Source organism: Corvus moneduloides, chromosome 1, assembly GCF_009650955.1.
Source record: "Corvus moneduloides isolate bCorMon1 chromosome 1, bCorMon1.pri, whole genome shotgun sequence".
Taxonomy (NCBI): domain Eukaryota; kingdom Metazoa; phylum Chordata; class Aves; order Passeriformes; family Corvidae; genus Corvus; species Corvus moneduloides.
In genome coordinates, this window is record NC_045476.1 from 112,045,933 (window position 1) to 112,062,941 (window position 17,009).

Sequence of the window (17,009 nt, forward strand, 5' to 3'; positions counted from 1 at the left end):
GCTTTGCAAATGACAAATGCTTTTTATATATGTTAAATATTAATGTAATTTAAAGGAGCTTATTGCTCTCCAGTAGAGCGCAACCTGCAGCTTATCAATTATGTGTTCATCCCGTTAATGACCTGGCAGGCGACGTGGCACGTACTCACAGATTGAGACACTTCTGAGGCAAGTTTGGTTAATCCATTTATGCCCTTGCTATCCTTTGTTTCAGAAGCCACTCTTTCGTATTCCATATTTAATGCTGAGCATCTTCATTGTCTTCTGCTATATCTTTCAGTCTCATGTTCAGTGCTTTGCATTTGTGACACTGGGGCTTTTTCATGTTGTATGAGATGTATGAGGGAAAATGTAGTGGAGCTAACTTCAAAGCTGAGGTTAACAGTGGGTCATCTAAAGTAGTCTCCATTCAGTGAAAGGATCTTAAGCAAATTCCAGGTAAAAGCTTTCCCTTGAGGCCCTGCAGTGTTACTGCCTGTGTGCTCTATCTGTCTGACCCAGAAAGTCTTTCATGCAGTAAGACATTACAAGCCAAAGCCAGGCTAAGTAGGTAACCCAACATGTTCATTCATCCTCCTCCAAAACCATAAACCACCAGTGTTACCATCTGTACCCCCAATGCTGCTCTTGACCAGAAGCCTGCAGATGGTAGTGGCAGCCTTATTTCAGAGGGGGGGTTTCCTTTCCCAGTTGGGATGGCCACCTAATGGATCTTCCCCTCTCCAGGGAAAGCTGTTGGCTTTTGGAGAAGAGGTATTTGTACACTGACATTGTCCCCAGTATTCTGCCAAGAAAAACAGCCTCAGGGCAGCTGCATGTTTCTCCCAGGTCATGAAGAATCTGGAGGCTTCTGAGGGGCCCTGGATCACCGGAGTCGATGCAGTCTGTTCAGAGGGATGCAGGGAAGTGGTTTACACCTAGATGTCTGCCCCTGCTGGCAGTGGCTCTCCTTGGGTTGTTCATTGTGCTTTCCCAGCCAGCATTAGGCTCAGAGATGTTGATTGTCAAAGCGTCCAAGGCCAGGGCTGTGGCCAAAACTGCACTCCAAAGCGGTAGCTGAAGATTTCTCTTTTAAGCAAGCTAGACCTATGCTTTGCATTTGTTGGTTTGGAGAACCAAAGAGAAAGCAAGATCCAAGACTGAAAATTAATTTCAGATAACATTAAAAAAGACAATGAGCACATTAGTTCAAGTTTTTCCTAAGATTCGAGAAAACAAGCAAAAATAACTTATTTCTGGGTTTCTTCAGCTTTAAGTAGGAGTTTTCAAATGCTATAGTACAATTATGTTTTTTCTAGGATTTATTTCCCCTCTTGTCCATCTCTACCCCATCTCAATTTTCTGTTATCTAGAGCACTGCATTTTAATTAAAAGATGCAAGTGAAGCAAGCTGTCATGCTGTCCATTACACATAGCCTAATTTAAACTGTCTTCCTAAAACAAGTTGGAATTTGTCTTTGTTTCTGCTCTCTAAACATATACATGCTGTTACTCACAACATGAGGTCAGAAAGCTATAACATAATCTGTCTAAATAAATGGTAAAATAATTAGATTTCACTTTGAAAGGCTTGGCTGTCTGAGCCCATTGGTAATTTATACTCTTTCATCATTCCTGTACCGCTCAGACTTTCTTATCATGCAGGCCACCAGTTAATGAAAACAAATGTTTCCATGGCAGCCTGTCTGTGGCATCTCTGCAGCCCTACATCAAACAGAGCAAGTTGAGGTAGGACCCAGATAAGCTGCACAGCACATGGAGAAACAACATCTCACAAAGTATTACTGTTAACCCCTCTTCTGGGTGAGTGGGGGTCAGCTGAGGTAGAAAGGGACTGGTTAAAACACACTGTGTAAGGATGTTTTGTAACCCCAGTTTTCTCAGTCGTGCTGCCACTGGGACCTGGGCAGTGGTTGGGTGTCCTGTGCTGTAGTCACTGCTACACCTTTGGAAATGAACCTCATTACAAATGACTTCCTCCCAAAGGCAGGAAAGAAGGGAGAAAGGAAGGAAAGTGGGGAGACCCACTTTCTCAATGGGTTTCCCTGCATCCTCGGGTGACATCAGAGTAGCATGCTTGAGTTGAAATAGCAAGAAGTTTTCTTTTCATACATTTGAAACCAGAATTTGTAAGATGGACAGAAGCAGGCTGGAGTGAACTGGTCCCTTTCTGCCCTAAACATGTATGGGCTAATACTCCTTTTTGAAGACAACATGGACATGAAATAAATGGGTTCTCTAATAGTTGAAGTATTGCATTTTGCATGAATTTCTCATTTTTGTGTTAAAGCATGAGAATATGAGGATGCTTCCTTAAAAAATAAGTCATTGAAGATTGTCTTAGGACAGGCTTGAAGAAGAAATGAGAACAAGCGGAATTATTTCTGCACTGCCACCTCTGCTAGAAATGAAAGAGAGTGGTAGCTGCCTGTGCTGCTTTTCCTGACCTGCAAGACTCCATCTGGAGGAAAGATCCTCCTGTGTTTCTGTATGATGGTGGGGGAATGCATGGCCCCGTGGTCCCCCTCCCCACACTGTGTCCAAGCTGACTCTTCCCTGGGAGTTTCCATGTGTGGACCTGCAAGCTGTTTTTGCACAGGGAGTTTAATAACATCAAATTTCTCATCCGTTTTGAGATAGATCTTAAGGTCAGGAAGGAAACCTCTGTAATAAGATGCATTCTGCATTCTGGAGGATAGAGTTTCTGTTACCCCCTGCACATTTTAATTGTTTAATGAATTCCACACAGTCTCTTGCAAATGGCTTTACATGTGAAACTGATTACTGAATGCAAGAGGGACTTTTTTTAATAAGTCTTTTCCTTTTGACCTATTCACTGCTTACATTTCACTTAATTTAATATGAAGACCTTTGTTTTGAGTTTTGTTCCTTCCCCAGGATATGTTTCAGTAAAAGTGACTGAGTTGAGAGGCATCATTGCTGTTACACAGCATGTTTTCTGTCCCAGACCCTCTAATTAGGGCTGACTTGGATTAGCCAGGGGATTCACTTAAGATCTATGTTACCTGACACATGTCAGTAGGAGTCTGAGTATTGCCTGAATATGCTTCAGCTGAATAAAGTTAATATACAGTTCTTCTGACTTGCTTTTTTCTAATACCATAGGCCTCTTTCTATGAGTTAAAATACTTGCCAATTCAAGCAGCACAATGATCTGGAAATCAGCACCGATGTTATCCAGCACATAATAATCAACTGGGAGGCTGAGCAGAGAAAGAGGCTTTTTTTCTTTAGTTTGGTAATTGAAACAAAAATAAAAATGTTTGGACTCCCTTTTAGTGATGATGATTATTATTCTTATTTCACTTGAAGCTAAAGAAATCTAAATCGAAACAAGTCAGGTTGAGCTAAGCCTTTTGGAAATGCCACGAGGCTGAGGGAGCGGGGCTGGAGCATTTCTGCCTTACCAGGGGAGGCTCAGGTCCCCCACAGCTTCTCGTGGCTGGGAGCTTCTGGGCTGTGTGGTATTCAGGGAGAAGGTCTCTTACAACCTTGGTAGGGAGACACCTAAATGATTAGACAGATATTTTCTCCAGTTAATATGCAAGTATTTTAGAGACTGAACGAGGAACCAAGAATTAAAACGAAGTCACTCCTTTAGATGTTGTACCGAGTGAACAGCAGGTTGGGCCTTCAATTACACCTGGCACAGCACAGGACGTGGTCACAATCAAATGACAGAAGCTTAAAACACACACACACACACACACAAAAAGGAAACTAAAAATAAAAATTTGTAGACTTTCTCTCCACATCTATATTTTCTACATCTAGTCTTCTTTATCTGTTGCCTTTTGTTAATAGTTTCTGAAAATGGTCTGTGCAGTGAAATGTTGAGTTTATCAGACAAAAATAATAATTTTGATACCTTGGGGGTGCCAGCCATAACATTGAAAACTATTGTGAGGAGTCCACCTACATTGAAAAATACTTTCAGCTGTTCTGAAACTACATAATTTTGGGAATAAATGGTTAGCTGAAAACTTCCTACTGAAATATTGCCTCCGGTTCCCTCCCCTTGGAGCACCAGTTGGACACAAGCCAGGCAACAGGAGCTTGTTCTCCATCTGGCAAAGTTTTTAAAAAACTGGGTTTGGTCATGAACACTCAAACTGAGGTACTGCATGGTTCATTGGTGGTTAATCTGTTTGCAAGAGCCCAGGAGAGGATGATCTTCCACCTGCCTTTTGCCCCAGACAGATAGAGGTCTTTTGGCTCCAGGAGTCCTGTCCTTGTCACCATTCTTGCTGATGGCTTCACCAGAATGAGACTGTGTCAGTCCCTTCATGTTTGTCTTCTCCAGGCTTATTGCTTGTGGTGGTCTTTGCCCCAGAGAGCTTCCAGCTTCTTACTGGAGTGCCTAGTGCAGGCAGCACCCAACCTCTGCATGTATTTTTTAAGGACTGCTGGTATATAAATCACAAAGAGTAGATGAAAGGCTTTGCCTTTTCCCTTTTCCAAATGGACACTCAGATTTTAAAGCCTTCTGTTGTTTCTGGACAAGCTGTACATTTCCCCCCTCTACCCCATGCCCAGCCAACACAGAAGTTGCTGATTTTCATGTCACTGCCCAGTCACACTCCTGCCAAGCCTCCCTGTATTTTGTCATGTCTCCTGCCCTGTTTCTGTAGTGCCTGCTACTTGTTCCAGACCCAACCGAGCTGTCTTAAATTCATCATCAACTCTGTTGCTAGTTGCTCCAATTTATAGGTGCTGTCCCTATGTTAACACTGACTTGCCATTTCCAGACCCAAACTAAGTAAATCTTCACTTTATTATCATCCTCTAAATATGTTAGCTTGCCATATAAAACCTTAGTGCCTCATATGGGTGATTTTTTTTTTTTTTCCAGCTGAGCCCCATGCAGCGCTGGGCTGCTTTTATGTTTTCTTATCCTTGTCTGTTGATACAGTGAACAAAATATCATAGGAAGGACTGGGTGGTGAAATATCTGCTTGCAAAGCAAAGTGTTGATAGGCAGCAAGGTCTGTCTCTCATGATTTATCTCACTCTGGCAGAAATGATTTTGATCTGAAGTGGATAAAGCTTGGACGTAGCTTGAGAACAGGCTATGTTAGTTTTCTTGAAAACCCCAGTATTGATGGTGTAATACCATCTAAGGTACCCCAAATCTAAAAGCCTGATCATCCTGTTCCCTCTCCTGCCTCAAGAGCATCTCTCTGTGCAGTGTACGTTGTTTTTTTTCACTCCAGGCTGGCAATGTAGGTCAGAGAGAGCTCTGTGGCTTTTAAATTCATATGGCAAGATTACTCTGTAAATCGGACTATGTTGACAGTAGAGCTTTTTTCAGCTGAAAATAAACAAAATGTTTATGGTTGTTTTTTGTTGATGTGTGCCAGGGACTATTTATATTACAGGTAGTGATTGGTTCCCCTTGCTGTGTTGGTACTAGGCTTGTGCACAGTTAGTTAGCATATGAGATGAGGAGAGATGAGTGTTTGCTGAGTTTGTCCAAGTATAGGTAGAATAAAGAAAATATTTATAGCCGCCACTGGAAAGCTTCAGCTGCTGTGCTGAATCCCACGAGACCTGCCTGAGTTACTGCAGAGTGTCTTGCAGGAGGTGGTAGGGCAATCAGGAGGCATTAAGCCAATGGATCAGCTGCACGTCTAGCTAAAATCCAAGCCCAAACAATCTGTGCTCTCAAGGAAGCCGAGTGAGGGGGGGTTACTTTCTCTGTTGAAAAGCCTTCAGAAATGGAATACGGTTTATTATTTTATGTCACGATTTAGCAAATGTGTGAAGCTAATCAATGTGCTGGGAACAGAACTTCTAATTGAGAAATCGTGTCCACTGGTTTTGTATTCATTTATTGGACAGTAGTTAGCAGACCTCAGTTTATACAGCATGCATTCTGCTGATGCACGTGGGATGCATTTGATAATCATCACATTTGACAGGTATTTCTGTAGCCATTGTGCACGTGCAGACATGGCTCTCACACTTCCACATATAAAAACATGCTCCAGAGTGTTTATTTTTTCTCAAGTGCCCTCAGCACGGTTGCATTCCCATGAGCAGAGTGCTCACTATTTTCCCAAGGATGCAAACTGTGCAGAGCACCCATCAGTATGCTTAGAGCTTGTGTGGTGCCAGTGCTGGTGTGATCTCTGCTGCTGTTGTAGCAGGCACAAACCCTAATTTGGTTTGATGCCAGAATCGGGACTAGGTCACCAATCTTCTTACTGGGATTTAGCAGTCCTCTGGGTTTTTTAGATTAGTGCTGGCTGTTTAGGATTGAAAGGTCAAACAGCTTTAAAGAAGGTTGCCCCTGATAAAAACTATGTCATATTATACAATGTTATTGACATTTTCTGCAGGTGTGTAGCACGGGAGTGTTGCGTATTTATCTGTTTATCTAAATGCTTGGTTAGCGCTTGACAGAACAGGTTATTTTCAGAAATGGTAGTACATTTCAATATGGTATATTACAATAAATATCAATAAGAGAATGAATTATAGTACTACTGTAATGGGGGAAAAAAAGAAAGCGATCAGTCATCATCATCATCACTGTGTGTTAAAATACCTTCTCATCTACTCTAAGTTTCCTTATATGGCATCCATTTATATGTGCAGAGCAGTATAAGATAGATATGCAAAATATTACTGCAGGTTTTATTTCAAACTATTAGTCTGTATTAGTCACCTACTGGGACATTCTATGAAGGTTCATACATTAAAAAGTTAATAAAGGAATAGAACAGTTGGCGAGTTTATATTGATATGCAGCTTTCAGGAAAAGCATTTCTGTTGCTTCATAATGGAAAAAAAAGTCTTTTTAATATAGCTTTTATACAGCAAAATCTTTCTGAAATTGCCTAATTCTTAGTTCTCCCCACTTCTGGCTAAATATTTTATTCAGTAGATAGTATCTGGAATTTTGACTTGGGACATTTCCAAATACGGTTTACCACTGAAGTATGGAAAACTTTTGAGAACCAAAAAATGAATGTATTTCGCTTTGAAAGTTTTCTTTTGTTTGAGTGTGTCTTTTTTCCTTTTGCATCCTGAAAGGCTGGCAGAAATGTCTTGTTCAATATCTCCTACGCATGCTGGCGAACTGCTTACACACTGGATGAGAGCATTCTGTCCATCCTAGGGATACATTTATGAACATTTATTATTAATGATTCTATTTTGAACATTTATGTCTCCTCCTCATCCAGGGGAGGGCGACAAAGATTCTCAGAGGGCTGGAGCACCTCTTCTGTAAAGACAGGACTGAGAGAGCTGGGGTTGTTCAGCCTGGAAAAGTTTCCAGAGAAACTTTACTGTGGCCTTCCAATAGTTAAAAGGGGCTTACAGAAAAGAAGGAAAGAGACTTTTTACACAGGCAGATAGTGATAGGACAAAGGGAAACTGTTTAAACTAAAAGAGGGACTGTTTAGATTGGGTGTTAGGAGGAAATTCTTTACTATGAGGATGCTGAAGACATTGATTTCCCTGAGTAGCTGTGGATGCCTCATCCCTGGAATTGTTCAAGGCCAGGTTGGAGGGGACTTTGAGCAACTTGGTCTAGTGGAAGGTGTCCCTGCACATGGCTGTGGGGTTGGCAGTAGAAGATCCTTAAGGTCCCTTCCAACCCGAACCATTGGTTTATAATACTTTGCATATGCAGATTTTTTCTGTAAGAAACTAAATATTTGGAATAAAAGGACAATATGAGTGAATTTCTTTTATTTTTAAGCTTTTCTCTGTTGGCCTGTGTGAGAGAAGGGCGTTTGTTGTTTGCTTTGTCACTGTGTAACTTACCTCTGGTGTTCAGTGTTGCACTGTTAACTTCAGCAAAGGTTTTGTTCCCTAGCAGAAATGGCTTGAAAATGTTTTGTGGAATGCCTAGAACATCACTCTCAACACACTGAACTTGCAGATGCATTAACTGTTGTTGATGCTTCTGGAACTGCCAGTGCCATTTTCAGGAAGCAGGGGCAGGGGATTTGGAGGCCTCAATTCTGGTGGTTAAGTCATGTTATGCTCACAGATGTTTTTATCTTACACATTATGCATGTGAGGTTTACTTCAGTAAACCAGAGGAACACTTGATGATTTTCTGCCAGTTAAGACTCCAGGAGAGATTCTCTATCCTGTTTTTCTTTCTGGATTCTCCTCACTTAGCTTCCTGATGGGGACTTCGGTTGAGAAATTAGAGATTTGAAGAAATTCAGGGGGTTTTTCCTCTTCTGTCACCTTTCTGCTTCATCTTCTTTTCCCTGTGGAGAGAAACTGTGGAGAAGTATAAACAGTGAAAAAGTAGATCCTTTGAAAATGCAAATTACCAATGTGTAGAAGTGAAATGAAGTTAAACTTCTTCAGAATTACTTTTTCTATTTAACTTCCTTGGAAAAAAAAAAATGCTGTTTCTTTCTTTTGGCTTCGATCAAGACTTGTTCAAAAAACATGCTCTCCGTGTTTGGAAATTTTCTGGCCTAAAGTGCAATGATCAGCTCCTAGAATTTCTCAGTTCAGCTCTTTGTATCTTGAACAGCTCCAAGTCTTTTTGGGAAAAACATGGGAAATGTCACAGTATGTTAATTATTATTTCATTCACAGATAAAAATGTGCTCCTTACCAGAATGACTGTGAGTTTAGAATCTCTGGTGGACTTTCTATAGATGGAGAAGCAACATGATGTGGCCACAAGCTTCTCTATATTTGGAACCACAATGAGCATCCACTTAGAAATTCACATCTGTTTGTATGCACATATTGTGTGCATTAAATTATATATATCTACATACTTGCCTATGCATATTGATCTATGACATATATGTGATGTTAATATCCCCCCTCCCCCCCCAAAAAATGGGGTTCTCGGTACAAAAGGGGTCTTGGAGGCTTGGTCACTTTAGCTTGCAAGTAGTGAGCATTTGCAGAAGTATTAGGGTTTTTTCTGGGATTTGGCGTATTTTTTGTGTAAATGGAGTAGTTCATGAGGAAAGAATGAGAAATTGTGTTGTCAGAAGGCTGGAATTCAGCGACTCAGAGACTCAGCTGGGGGAATTTTGTGAAGAGAGTGCTCTCTGCGGTGAGTACAAAGTATTCCTGACAACCAGTTAATCATTTTTACTTGTTGCAAGAATAATTGCAGAAGCTGCAATGTGGGGCTGGAGAAACTTCCCCTTGTATATGCTACTTATTTGTTGCCATATACATTTTAACTTTTGCAGGTGTTTTCTTTGTGTTTGCACAGAGGAGACTACCATGCAGCCTATGCGGAGTAGAAAATGAAAGTATCATCCAAATTAAATTGCAAAAAGTAATTTAAATTGAAACAGTCAATGAAATAAAATCAGTGGTCTGGACACAATTGGAATATTTTTCATCAAAAAAAACATTGAAACATTGGAAATGAAAAAAAAAAAGTTAGCTAATTCTTCCCCACCAGAAAGAGGAGGGGAAAAGGAAGAGGTTAGTACAGCCACATGCCAAAATACATTACAGCATGCAAGGCTAGAGCCAGCCCACACATTTACACAGTGCATTGTTGAGATCCATTGGAAAGTGCAAATGCTAATTAGGAATGTGAAGCAGATAACCTCAACATCAGTTTGAGTCCAATTATTCATACCAGCATTTCATGATAGTGATCTGTTTGTCCTTATTCCAGTGATCCTGCCTAATTAGAGTTATTACAGTAATTGTGTGGAGTTGGATGCCAGACTAGCGCTAGTGTGACATTGCTCACTGGCAGCTTGGCAGCTTTTCCCAGGAAAGCAGCAAGGTTGTTTGCATATGTATTTGTGCAGAAAGTTACATGCAAACTCCTCCCATTTAAAATCCAGGTCCACAACTGTGATACTTTTTCGTCTTGCTGTGCTCCTTGACTGATCAGAGAGAGAAGTGAAGTTTCAGTTCATCAGGCTATCCTGACCTTGCGGTTACTGTGCGATGGAGTCAATGGTTATTGGTGGCAAAAATGAATCCTGTTAAAGCTGTTTGGCTGTGGAACTCTGTTCTCACTTTGTGTTTTCCCTAGCACTGCAAGATTTGGTCTGAATGTGATCTCTTGTAATTGATTCCATGCTGCAGGCAGCCCTTGCTCAGCGTTCTGCACCCACATGAGACTGCAGCATCGAATGCCAAAGTAGAACTGCCCCAAAGTGCATTGCTTTGGAGGCTGCAATAGTTGTCATTTCTAGGAAGCAGAGAGGGCTGTTTTCTACTCTTCAGCTCCTTGTCCTCTTTCCCTGTCAGTGAGAGGAAGGTAATCTGCTAGTGAGCAAAACTAGAGCCTTAAGAATAGACTAACACTCTACCCTGCAATCAGACACTTAACCCCTTAGCACCTGGGGAGGCGCACAGGGATTTCATTATCATGGCTGTGCTTGTTCAAAGGGACTGGAGAGGCCCCTGATGTGAGCAGGACAGTGGCCAGGGTGCAGTGAACAGGTGTGACCAGGCCAGATGTGGCATTGCCTGGCCAATGTCTTGAAACCCTCTGAGAACAGAGACTCCTCAGCTATGTTGAGCTACCAGTCCCAGAGTGGCATTGCCTCTCCAGGGAGAAATCTGTCAAACAGCGGGTTGGATTCTGTCTGAAAGAAGCCTGAGTACTGACAGGTCCTCATCATGGATGGCTGTAGCTGGCATAGAGCTAGGAAAGATGGCTGGTCCTGTAGGTTGGAGGTTACCCAACAATCAAAAGTGGGTCATTCAGGGTGAGGTGCATCAAAAGACATTCAGGCTGCGTTATCAGGTTGGGTGCCAAAATGACCTGCAGGAAGACTGCAAATTATTGTGTTTCAGGGACAGGCCAGGTTTGCCAAACCAGGAGCCACAGCAGCTTGAAGACCTTTTGGAGAGGTGGTGCCTCCTGGCATGGGGCAGCCAAGCCTACAGCCTTGCACAGAAATAAAATGTGTCCCTTGGAGGTGGCAGATCTGAATCCTGATAAATTTTCCTCTGGCACAACTGGCTTCCAGCCTGGGAAGCACCATCCAGCACATAACATTTGAAATCTTCCTGATCTCTTCCCTGTATTTTACTGACTCCCAAAGGAGTTTTCTGGAGTCTTACTAACACCTGTATGACAAGGAGGTTGGTGTCACATCTTTGTATTAAGTTGTTGGTTGCTCATTTTCTATGTAATTTCCCTCATTGCTTATCACAGTACAATAACATATGCGTTTGGTGGCTTGGTTGCTGCGATACAGGGGTTTTATTGCTCAAGGGTCCCGATGGGCAAAAAGGTGAACAAAAGTCAGTGATGTTCCCTGGCAGCACAGAAGGCCAGTGCCATCCTGGGCAATGTTACCAGCAGGTTGAGGGAGGTGATCCTTCCCCTTTACTCAGTCTTGAAGTACTGAGTCTGATCCTGGGCTCCCCAATACAAGGGAAACATGAACATACTGGACAGGGTCCAGCAAAGGGCCACAGATATGATGAAGGCCCTGGAGCATATCTTTTATGAGGAAAGGCTTGGAGCTGGAACTGTCCAGCCTGGAGAAGAGAAGGCTCAGGGGGATCTTAGCAGTGTGTACCTGATGGGAGGAGTAAAGAAGACAGAGCCAGAATGTGCTCAGTGGTACACATTTGGCAGAACAAGAGACAAGAGGCAAAAAGTGAAGGACAAGAATTTCCATTTAAACAAAAAAAAAAAAAAAAATGCTATGAGGGTGGCCTACACAGGCTGTGGAGTGGAGATATCCAAAACCCAAATGAGCATGATCCTGACCAATCCACTTTAGGTGGTATGTCTGGAGAAGGGATGATGGACTAGGCAATCTCCAAAGGTACCCTCCAGCCTCAGCCAATCAGTGGTTCTATGATTACCATACAGTACATATTTTGTGGCTGAAGTGATAACAAAGGCTTGCATTTTTTTCGCTTTAATAATGTTTGCTTATTGTAAGTACTTTACAGCTTATGGGTTTAATCATAATAAAGGAAAACTTTCTTATTATTGTTCCTCATTAATACCAAACATTGTACCCAAATGTTTGCCAATGAGAATAATTGACTTGATAATAATCTTGTTATCCAGGCAAAACTAAGGTGGAAGTACTTTAAGTTTTGAGCTCCTCACTCTGTGTTCACACAATCTTGGTCTGGTGATCTTGTAAGGCGATGGGGATGTGATGGAGGGATATGGGCTGAAGAAGATGTGGAAAGGTTTGAGCATGGTGGAGAAGCCAATTAGGGGACAAGAGAGCCTTTTGTGACCTTCAGCCTCGCAAGGAGGGAGAAACTCAGCTTCAAAACTGAGGAGAAGCTGGTGAGAAGAGAGGCTGCTTATCCCTTCCCTTGTGTGTGAGAATTGCTGGCAGGCACAGGCTTGCCAAGTTTGCTGTTGCAGGCTCCTTTCACCGGGAACTTCACCAGGAGGCTGTTTATTCCCATTCCAGCTTCAAGAGAGAGCCCCGGCCTTTATAGAGCTGCAGGGATGAGGCTGTGAAAAAATGTACTGTTTTTGCTCCCGGACCTTTGTGTTCATTTATACTGTTTAATCTCTGTGTTGTATTCCTTCTGTTTACTTGATTTCCCAGAGCTTAAGCAAAGCGTCTTTTTCACATCTGCGCATTTTATTTCATCCCATTCGTGCCTGAAAAATGTCTAAGAATATTTCTAGTGGGTAATCTTGCCATATTTACCTTTCAGAATTTTTTTTTTTTTTAAATCCACATTTTTTGGACTGCTGAGAATTGACTGTCATTTTTGCCATTAACTTGTGATCCCCAGTAACCAACAGACTGTCAATCTTTCATCATCTTAGACTTGTCACTCCAAAATAATGGAAAGCAAAGGTTTAGGATGGATTGAGGGATGTATGAATTTGTAAGTTGACCTTTCTCTCCTCCTCCCATTCTCTCCCTGCCAAAGCAATGGTATCCTTGCCTTTCATGGCATGGTTATTTGGGCATGCAGTAAAATAAAAACAATTAACAAGGGCAAAAGAGGTCTGTTCAATTGCATTAATTATATATTTCTAGCTGAACCTCTTAATTTTTCATGAATTTATGCAGTAGCTTCCCTTCACTGTGTTTCTGTGCAATGATGCTCTAGAAACAGTGTGCCTGCTCCCACCACATGGGTACAAAGTGGCACTGCTGCCTATATGCAGGTGCACGAGGATTTCTCTTGGCCTTGCATTAGGAAAACAGCAGGGGTAGCGCCATTGCCAGGCAGCCGCAGCTCCCCAGATGACCAGAGTCCTCTAAATCCTTCTCCAGGTCATCTCTGAGCTGGCAACAGGCATTCAGGGGCAGTGGTGAGGCTGCAACGTGAGACTCATCTGTTTGGACACAAATGGGTGTTTCTGTGAGAAGCGGTCCTGGTAAGGCTTCCCCTCAACCACCACCAGTTCTTACCTTGTGATGATGAAGAGAAGACCCTGGCCAGGAAGGGCTGTCAGTTACATGTCGTATTTCTCATGTCTTCTTGCACCACCAGCAAGGGTTTTCCCATATCCTGATGCAGCAGGAATTTTGTGGAAAATGACTAAGTACAACTTGGGAATCTTCATAGAGGAGGAAGAGGAGGTTACATTGCCATGAAAGTTGTTCCAGATTGCCATAGATACTCTCACTTGCCTGCAGTGTGTAGCCAAACATGAAAGACTGAGAACTGGGAGTTTTCTGGGCATTTGGTTTTTATTACAGCACAGTCCTGCACAACTGTTTCCTGTAATTCCCTGTTAAAACAGCATACCTTGCAGCTGCTAGCTGCTATTTCTCAAAACAGACATCTGTGTAGCTACATGGATTGGCCACATAAAACAGCTCCTGTGTTGGCCTTAAGTGACTCTTAAAATTAAGAGAGCCCTGAAGTGCCACAAATACATGCAAATGGTGCACTGGTGCAGACATAGAGTTTTTCAAAGCTGGTGTCCTCTATGCTTGTTTTTCTCCATTCAGTATAACTACTTAGTTTGTTAACAAGTAGAAGAGCAAGAAATTTGGCAAAATGCAGCATTGCTTGCTTATAGCAGAAATGCGACTATTTTGGCTTGTAGTTTCTGAGTTGGTTCCTCTCCATACACTAGTATTAAGATCTTTTTTATCTGCCTCTTCCTCTACAGGGAACACCAAGTATAAAACCACCAACCTCTTGTTACCTACTTTAAAGTTTGGAGCGTGAAGAATTGACTAAACACTTGTTTGACATTATAAAGGAGCTGGGGCATATTTATGCTTCCTACTTACAGGGTGGAAAGCATGTGACACGCCGAACAAGGCCCTAGAGCTGTTTGCTCAAATAATGCTGGAAGGCACAGTGAATGAAGTTACAGGAATACACTTGTAATGCACTTCTGGGCCTGGGTTTTTTTCCTCAGCTGGAGAACATTTTTTAGGCCACGCTTCAGCTTCTCCATTGATAAAAATGTAAAGGATGTTTTCCAGTGTCCTTTCCAATAAACCATTCGAATGCCAGTAAAAAAACCAAATTTAACATAAATTAGATTATGCTGCACAACTCCTTCCATGATCTCTTGTGATGTTTCCACTGGGTGTTAGGGAGCAACCCTCAGTTCTTTCTTTTTTTTTCTCTTGGCTTGCTTATGACTTCTAAAATAGTTTGAGGCCAGTGTTGGGCTCCATGGGTTTGTTGGCGTAGCTGTGTCAGCTTGGATTGTGAACTGCCCTCTCTCAGCCAAAGCTGCTGGGCTGGCAGCACAGTCCGGGCACAGCTCGGTCAGCAGAGGCATGTAAATTTGGAGGCAGCATTCTCTCCTCTTTTGTGTCAACTGCCTGCATTGCCTTTGAAGCAAGTAGTGTATTTCCAGTCTGCTTCTAGTCATGTGTATGCTAAAGATAAAGAAAATGCTGTGCTGACATCAGCTAAAATATTTATGTATGCATGTGGTCAGAATAAAGCAGGGAGATGTTTTCCTTTAGCTGAACTGCACTTAGGGAAGCAGGCAGTGAGGAAACACAGTGATGAATATGGCCCAAATAATTTTGAATGGTTTATTATAGTTAAGGCATATCAAAGTAGGCATGTGTAGGTTATAAAGAGAATGTTTCTGTCTGTTTGGTTTTTTGGGGATTTTTTTCTCAATTTCACATACAATGCTGAGAACCAGGATGACCTGAATTTTTACTGTCCAGTATGATACGTACTATGAAGCTTCTGCTAAGGGCTCTGGCTGTTGACAGTGAGACGTCTTCTCATCTGACAGTAAAGAAGATGGAACACTGGAAAGCTGTTTTTCTACCCAGCTGCATTCCCAGTCAGATACTAGGCTCTTTCTGTGATTTCCGTAGATGGCGTAATCACATTTTTCTGTGTATTAGACAAAAATGGGTCCTGGAATCAGTCCACACTTTTACAGAAGCAAAAAGTATGTCTATGTGTGGTTTTTCCTCCACTGGATTGCCCCTCCCAGTCACAACTCTGATAATCCAAGACCAGGAATATTTTGTATTGCTGTTTGCTGCTACTTGCACACAAAGAATTGCTGTGGTTTGCAGAGGTATGACCTCATCATGCTCTTGAAGTTGTAGTTTCTGAAAAACAAAAGAGATTTTCTTATTGGAAGTTGTAACATGACATGTATGACTTATTTTTAACTCTGCAAGAAGATGAGGTTTTAGGTAAAGAGGATTTGCCCCATTCAGCAGATTCTTATGAAGCTCCAGGTCAATAGGTTGGAAAGATGGATGCATTGAATTGAATCATTCTGAGGTTACTGGTTTGACAGAAAAGGTGTTATTTTAATGCTTATATTACTTTATTTTGCAAACTTAAGGATCTTTTTGTTTGTTTTCTGTTCATTTCCCACAGAAACGTTCCAGAGGTCAAGTGCTATTCGACAAAGTGTGTGAGCATCTGAACCTTTTGGAAAAAGACTACTTCGGGCTAACATACAGAGACGCAGAAAACCAAAAGGTAATCCACAAAACTGCAGGTGGCCTTTGGCATGTGAACATCAGAACTTCCTGAGACACTCCCCAGACAGCTGCAAACAATCCAGAAGTTGGTTTTCTCTCCTTGCCAAATTCCATAGACATAGTTTGAGCTATTGTTTTTTGTGACTCTACTTCTCAAGAGCATCTTGTGTGTTTCCCTGGGTTCGCTCTCTTTTGGCTATTTATGACATGAAGGATATCAGTCATAGAGCTGGTGCTCTTTCTAGTATGATTTATTCCTTTACTGTCATAGAGGAAAGTCAGATTTACACTCATAGATACACTGCAAAATATATAATACTAAAATATGGCTTAATAATAGTAGTTGGAACATAGATAGGCAGGAGATGATTGACTGCTCCTGCTAACTGCTAAGATAAGGGAAGGCTGTAAGCCTTGACTTTATCATAGCATTATTGTTGATTTGACTAAAGACATTAGTCTTCAGAAGCAGTTGGTAGCAATAGTGAATCATATTCTGCTGTCCTGTGTCCCAGCTTCAGTATGAAATAAGCTGTGCATTACAAGTGTCAAAGGTGATCTAAGGTGCAGGTGATATGTACATATATTGTTTGGGACATGGTATGGTGAAAGAGAGGCTATCAAAGGATAATTTAAAATATGTTGTGTTATTTTTGGCATTTTAAGATAAATATTTTGAAACCAGTACAAAACTTCTTAGCAATATGCGCAATAGCTCAGCAGAGCTCACCAGGTGAAGGTATTTTGTGCTTTGCATGGCCTGAAAGGTCTTCCCTGATGGAGCTGGAGCTATTACTACTTTTTTAGCTGTTTATGTCTTGTGGGAACCACAGTTGTGTTTTCTAGTCTTCCTTTTGTTTCAAATATATATGATATGAAAAAAATCAGTCTTTTGGTTTCTTTTTTCCCTTTTCTTTACAGACTTCTTTGTTTCTGATTCAGAAAATCCCTTAAGCAGATACTTGGTCCATGCCAGTGCAAAATAATGCTTTAGCATATGCTTAGTTTTGAATTTTGATAAAAGCTAGGCAGAAATCTAAGTGCATTTCCAGATAGGTATGCTTTCCTACGGGAAAGAGAAGCATGGATTCATTATTAACATGTGGTTTAGAAGCACTAAACATTTATAGGTCA

At 41.6% G+C, this 17,009-nt stretch overlaps 1 protein-coding gene across 37 annotated transcripts in view; it reads left to right on the forward strand.

Moving 5' to 3' along the window:
* The window catches only part of EPB41L3 (erythrocyte membrane protein band 4.1 like 3), a 143,279-nt gene that overhangs the window by 85,605 nt on the left and 40,665 nt on the right, over positions 1-17,009 (forward strand). For all 37 annotated transcript variants that reach the window (XM_032122447.1, XM_032122528.1, XM_032122545.1 and 34 more), the window contains one exon: positions 15,769-15,873. In XM_032122447.1, coding sequence (XP_031978338.1) covers positions 15,769-15,873 — 105 coding nt within the window. The remainder of the gene's footprint in view (positions 1-15,768; positions 15,874-17,009) is intronic.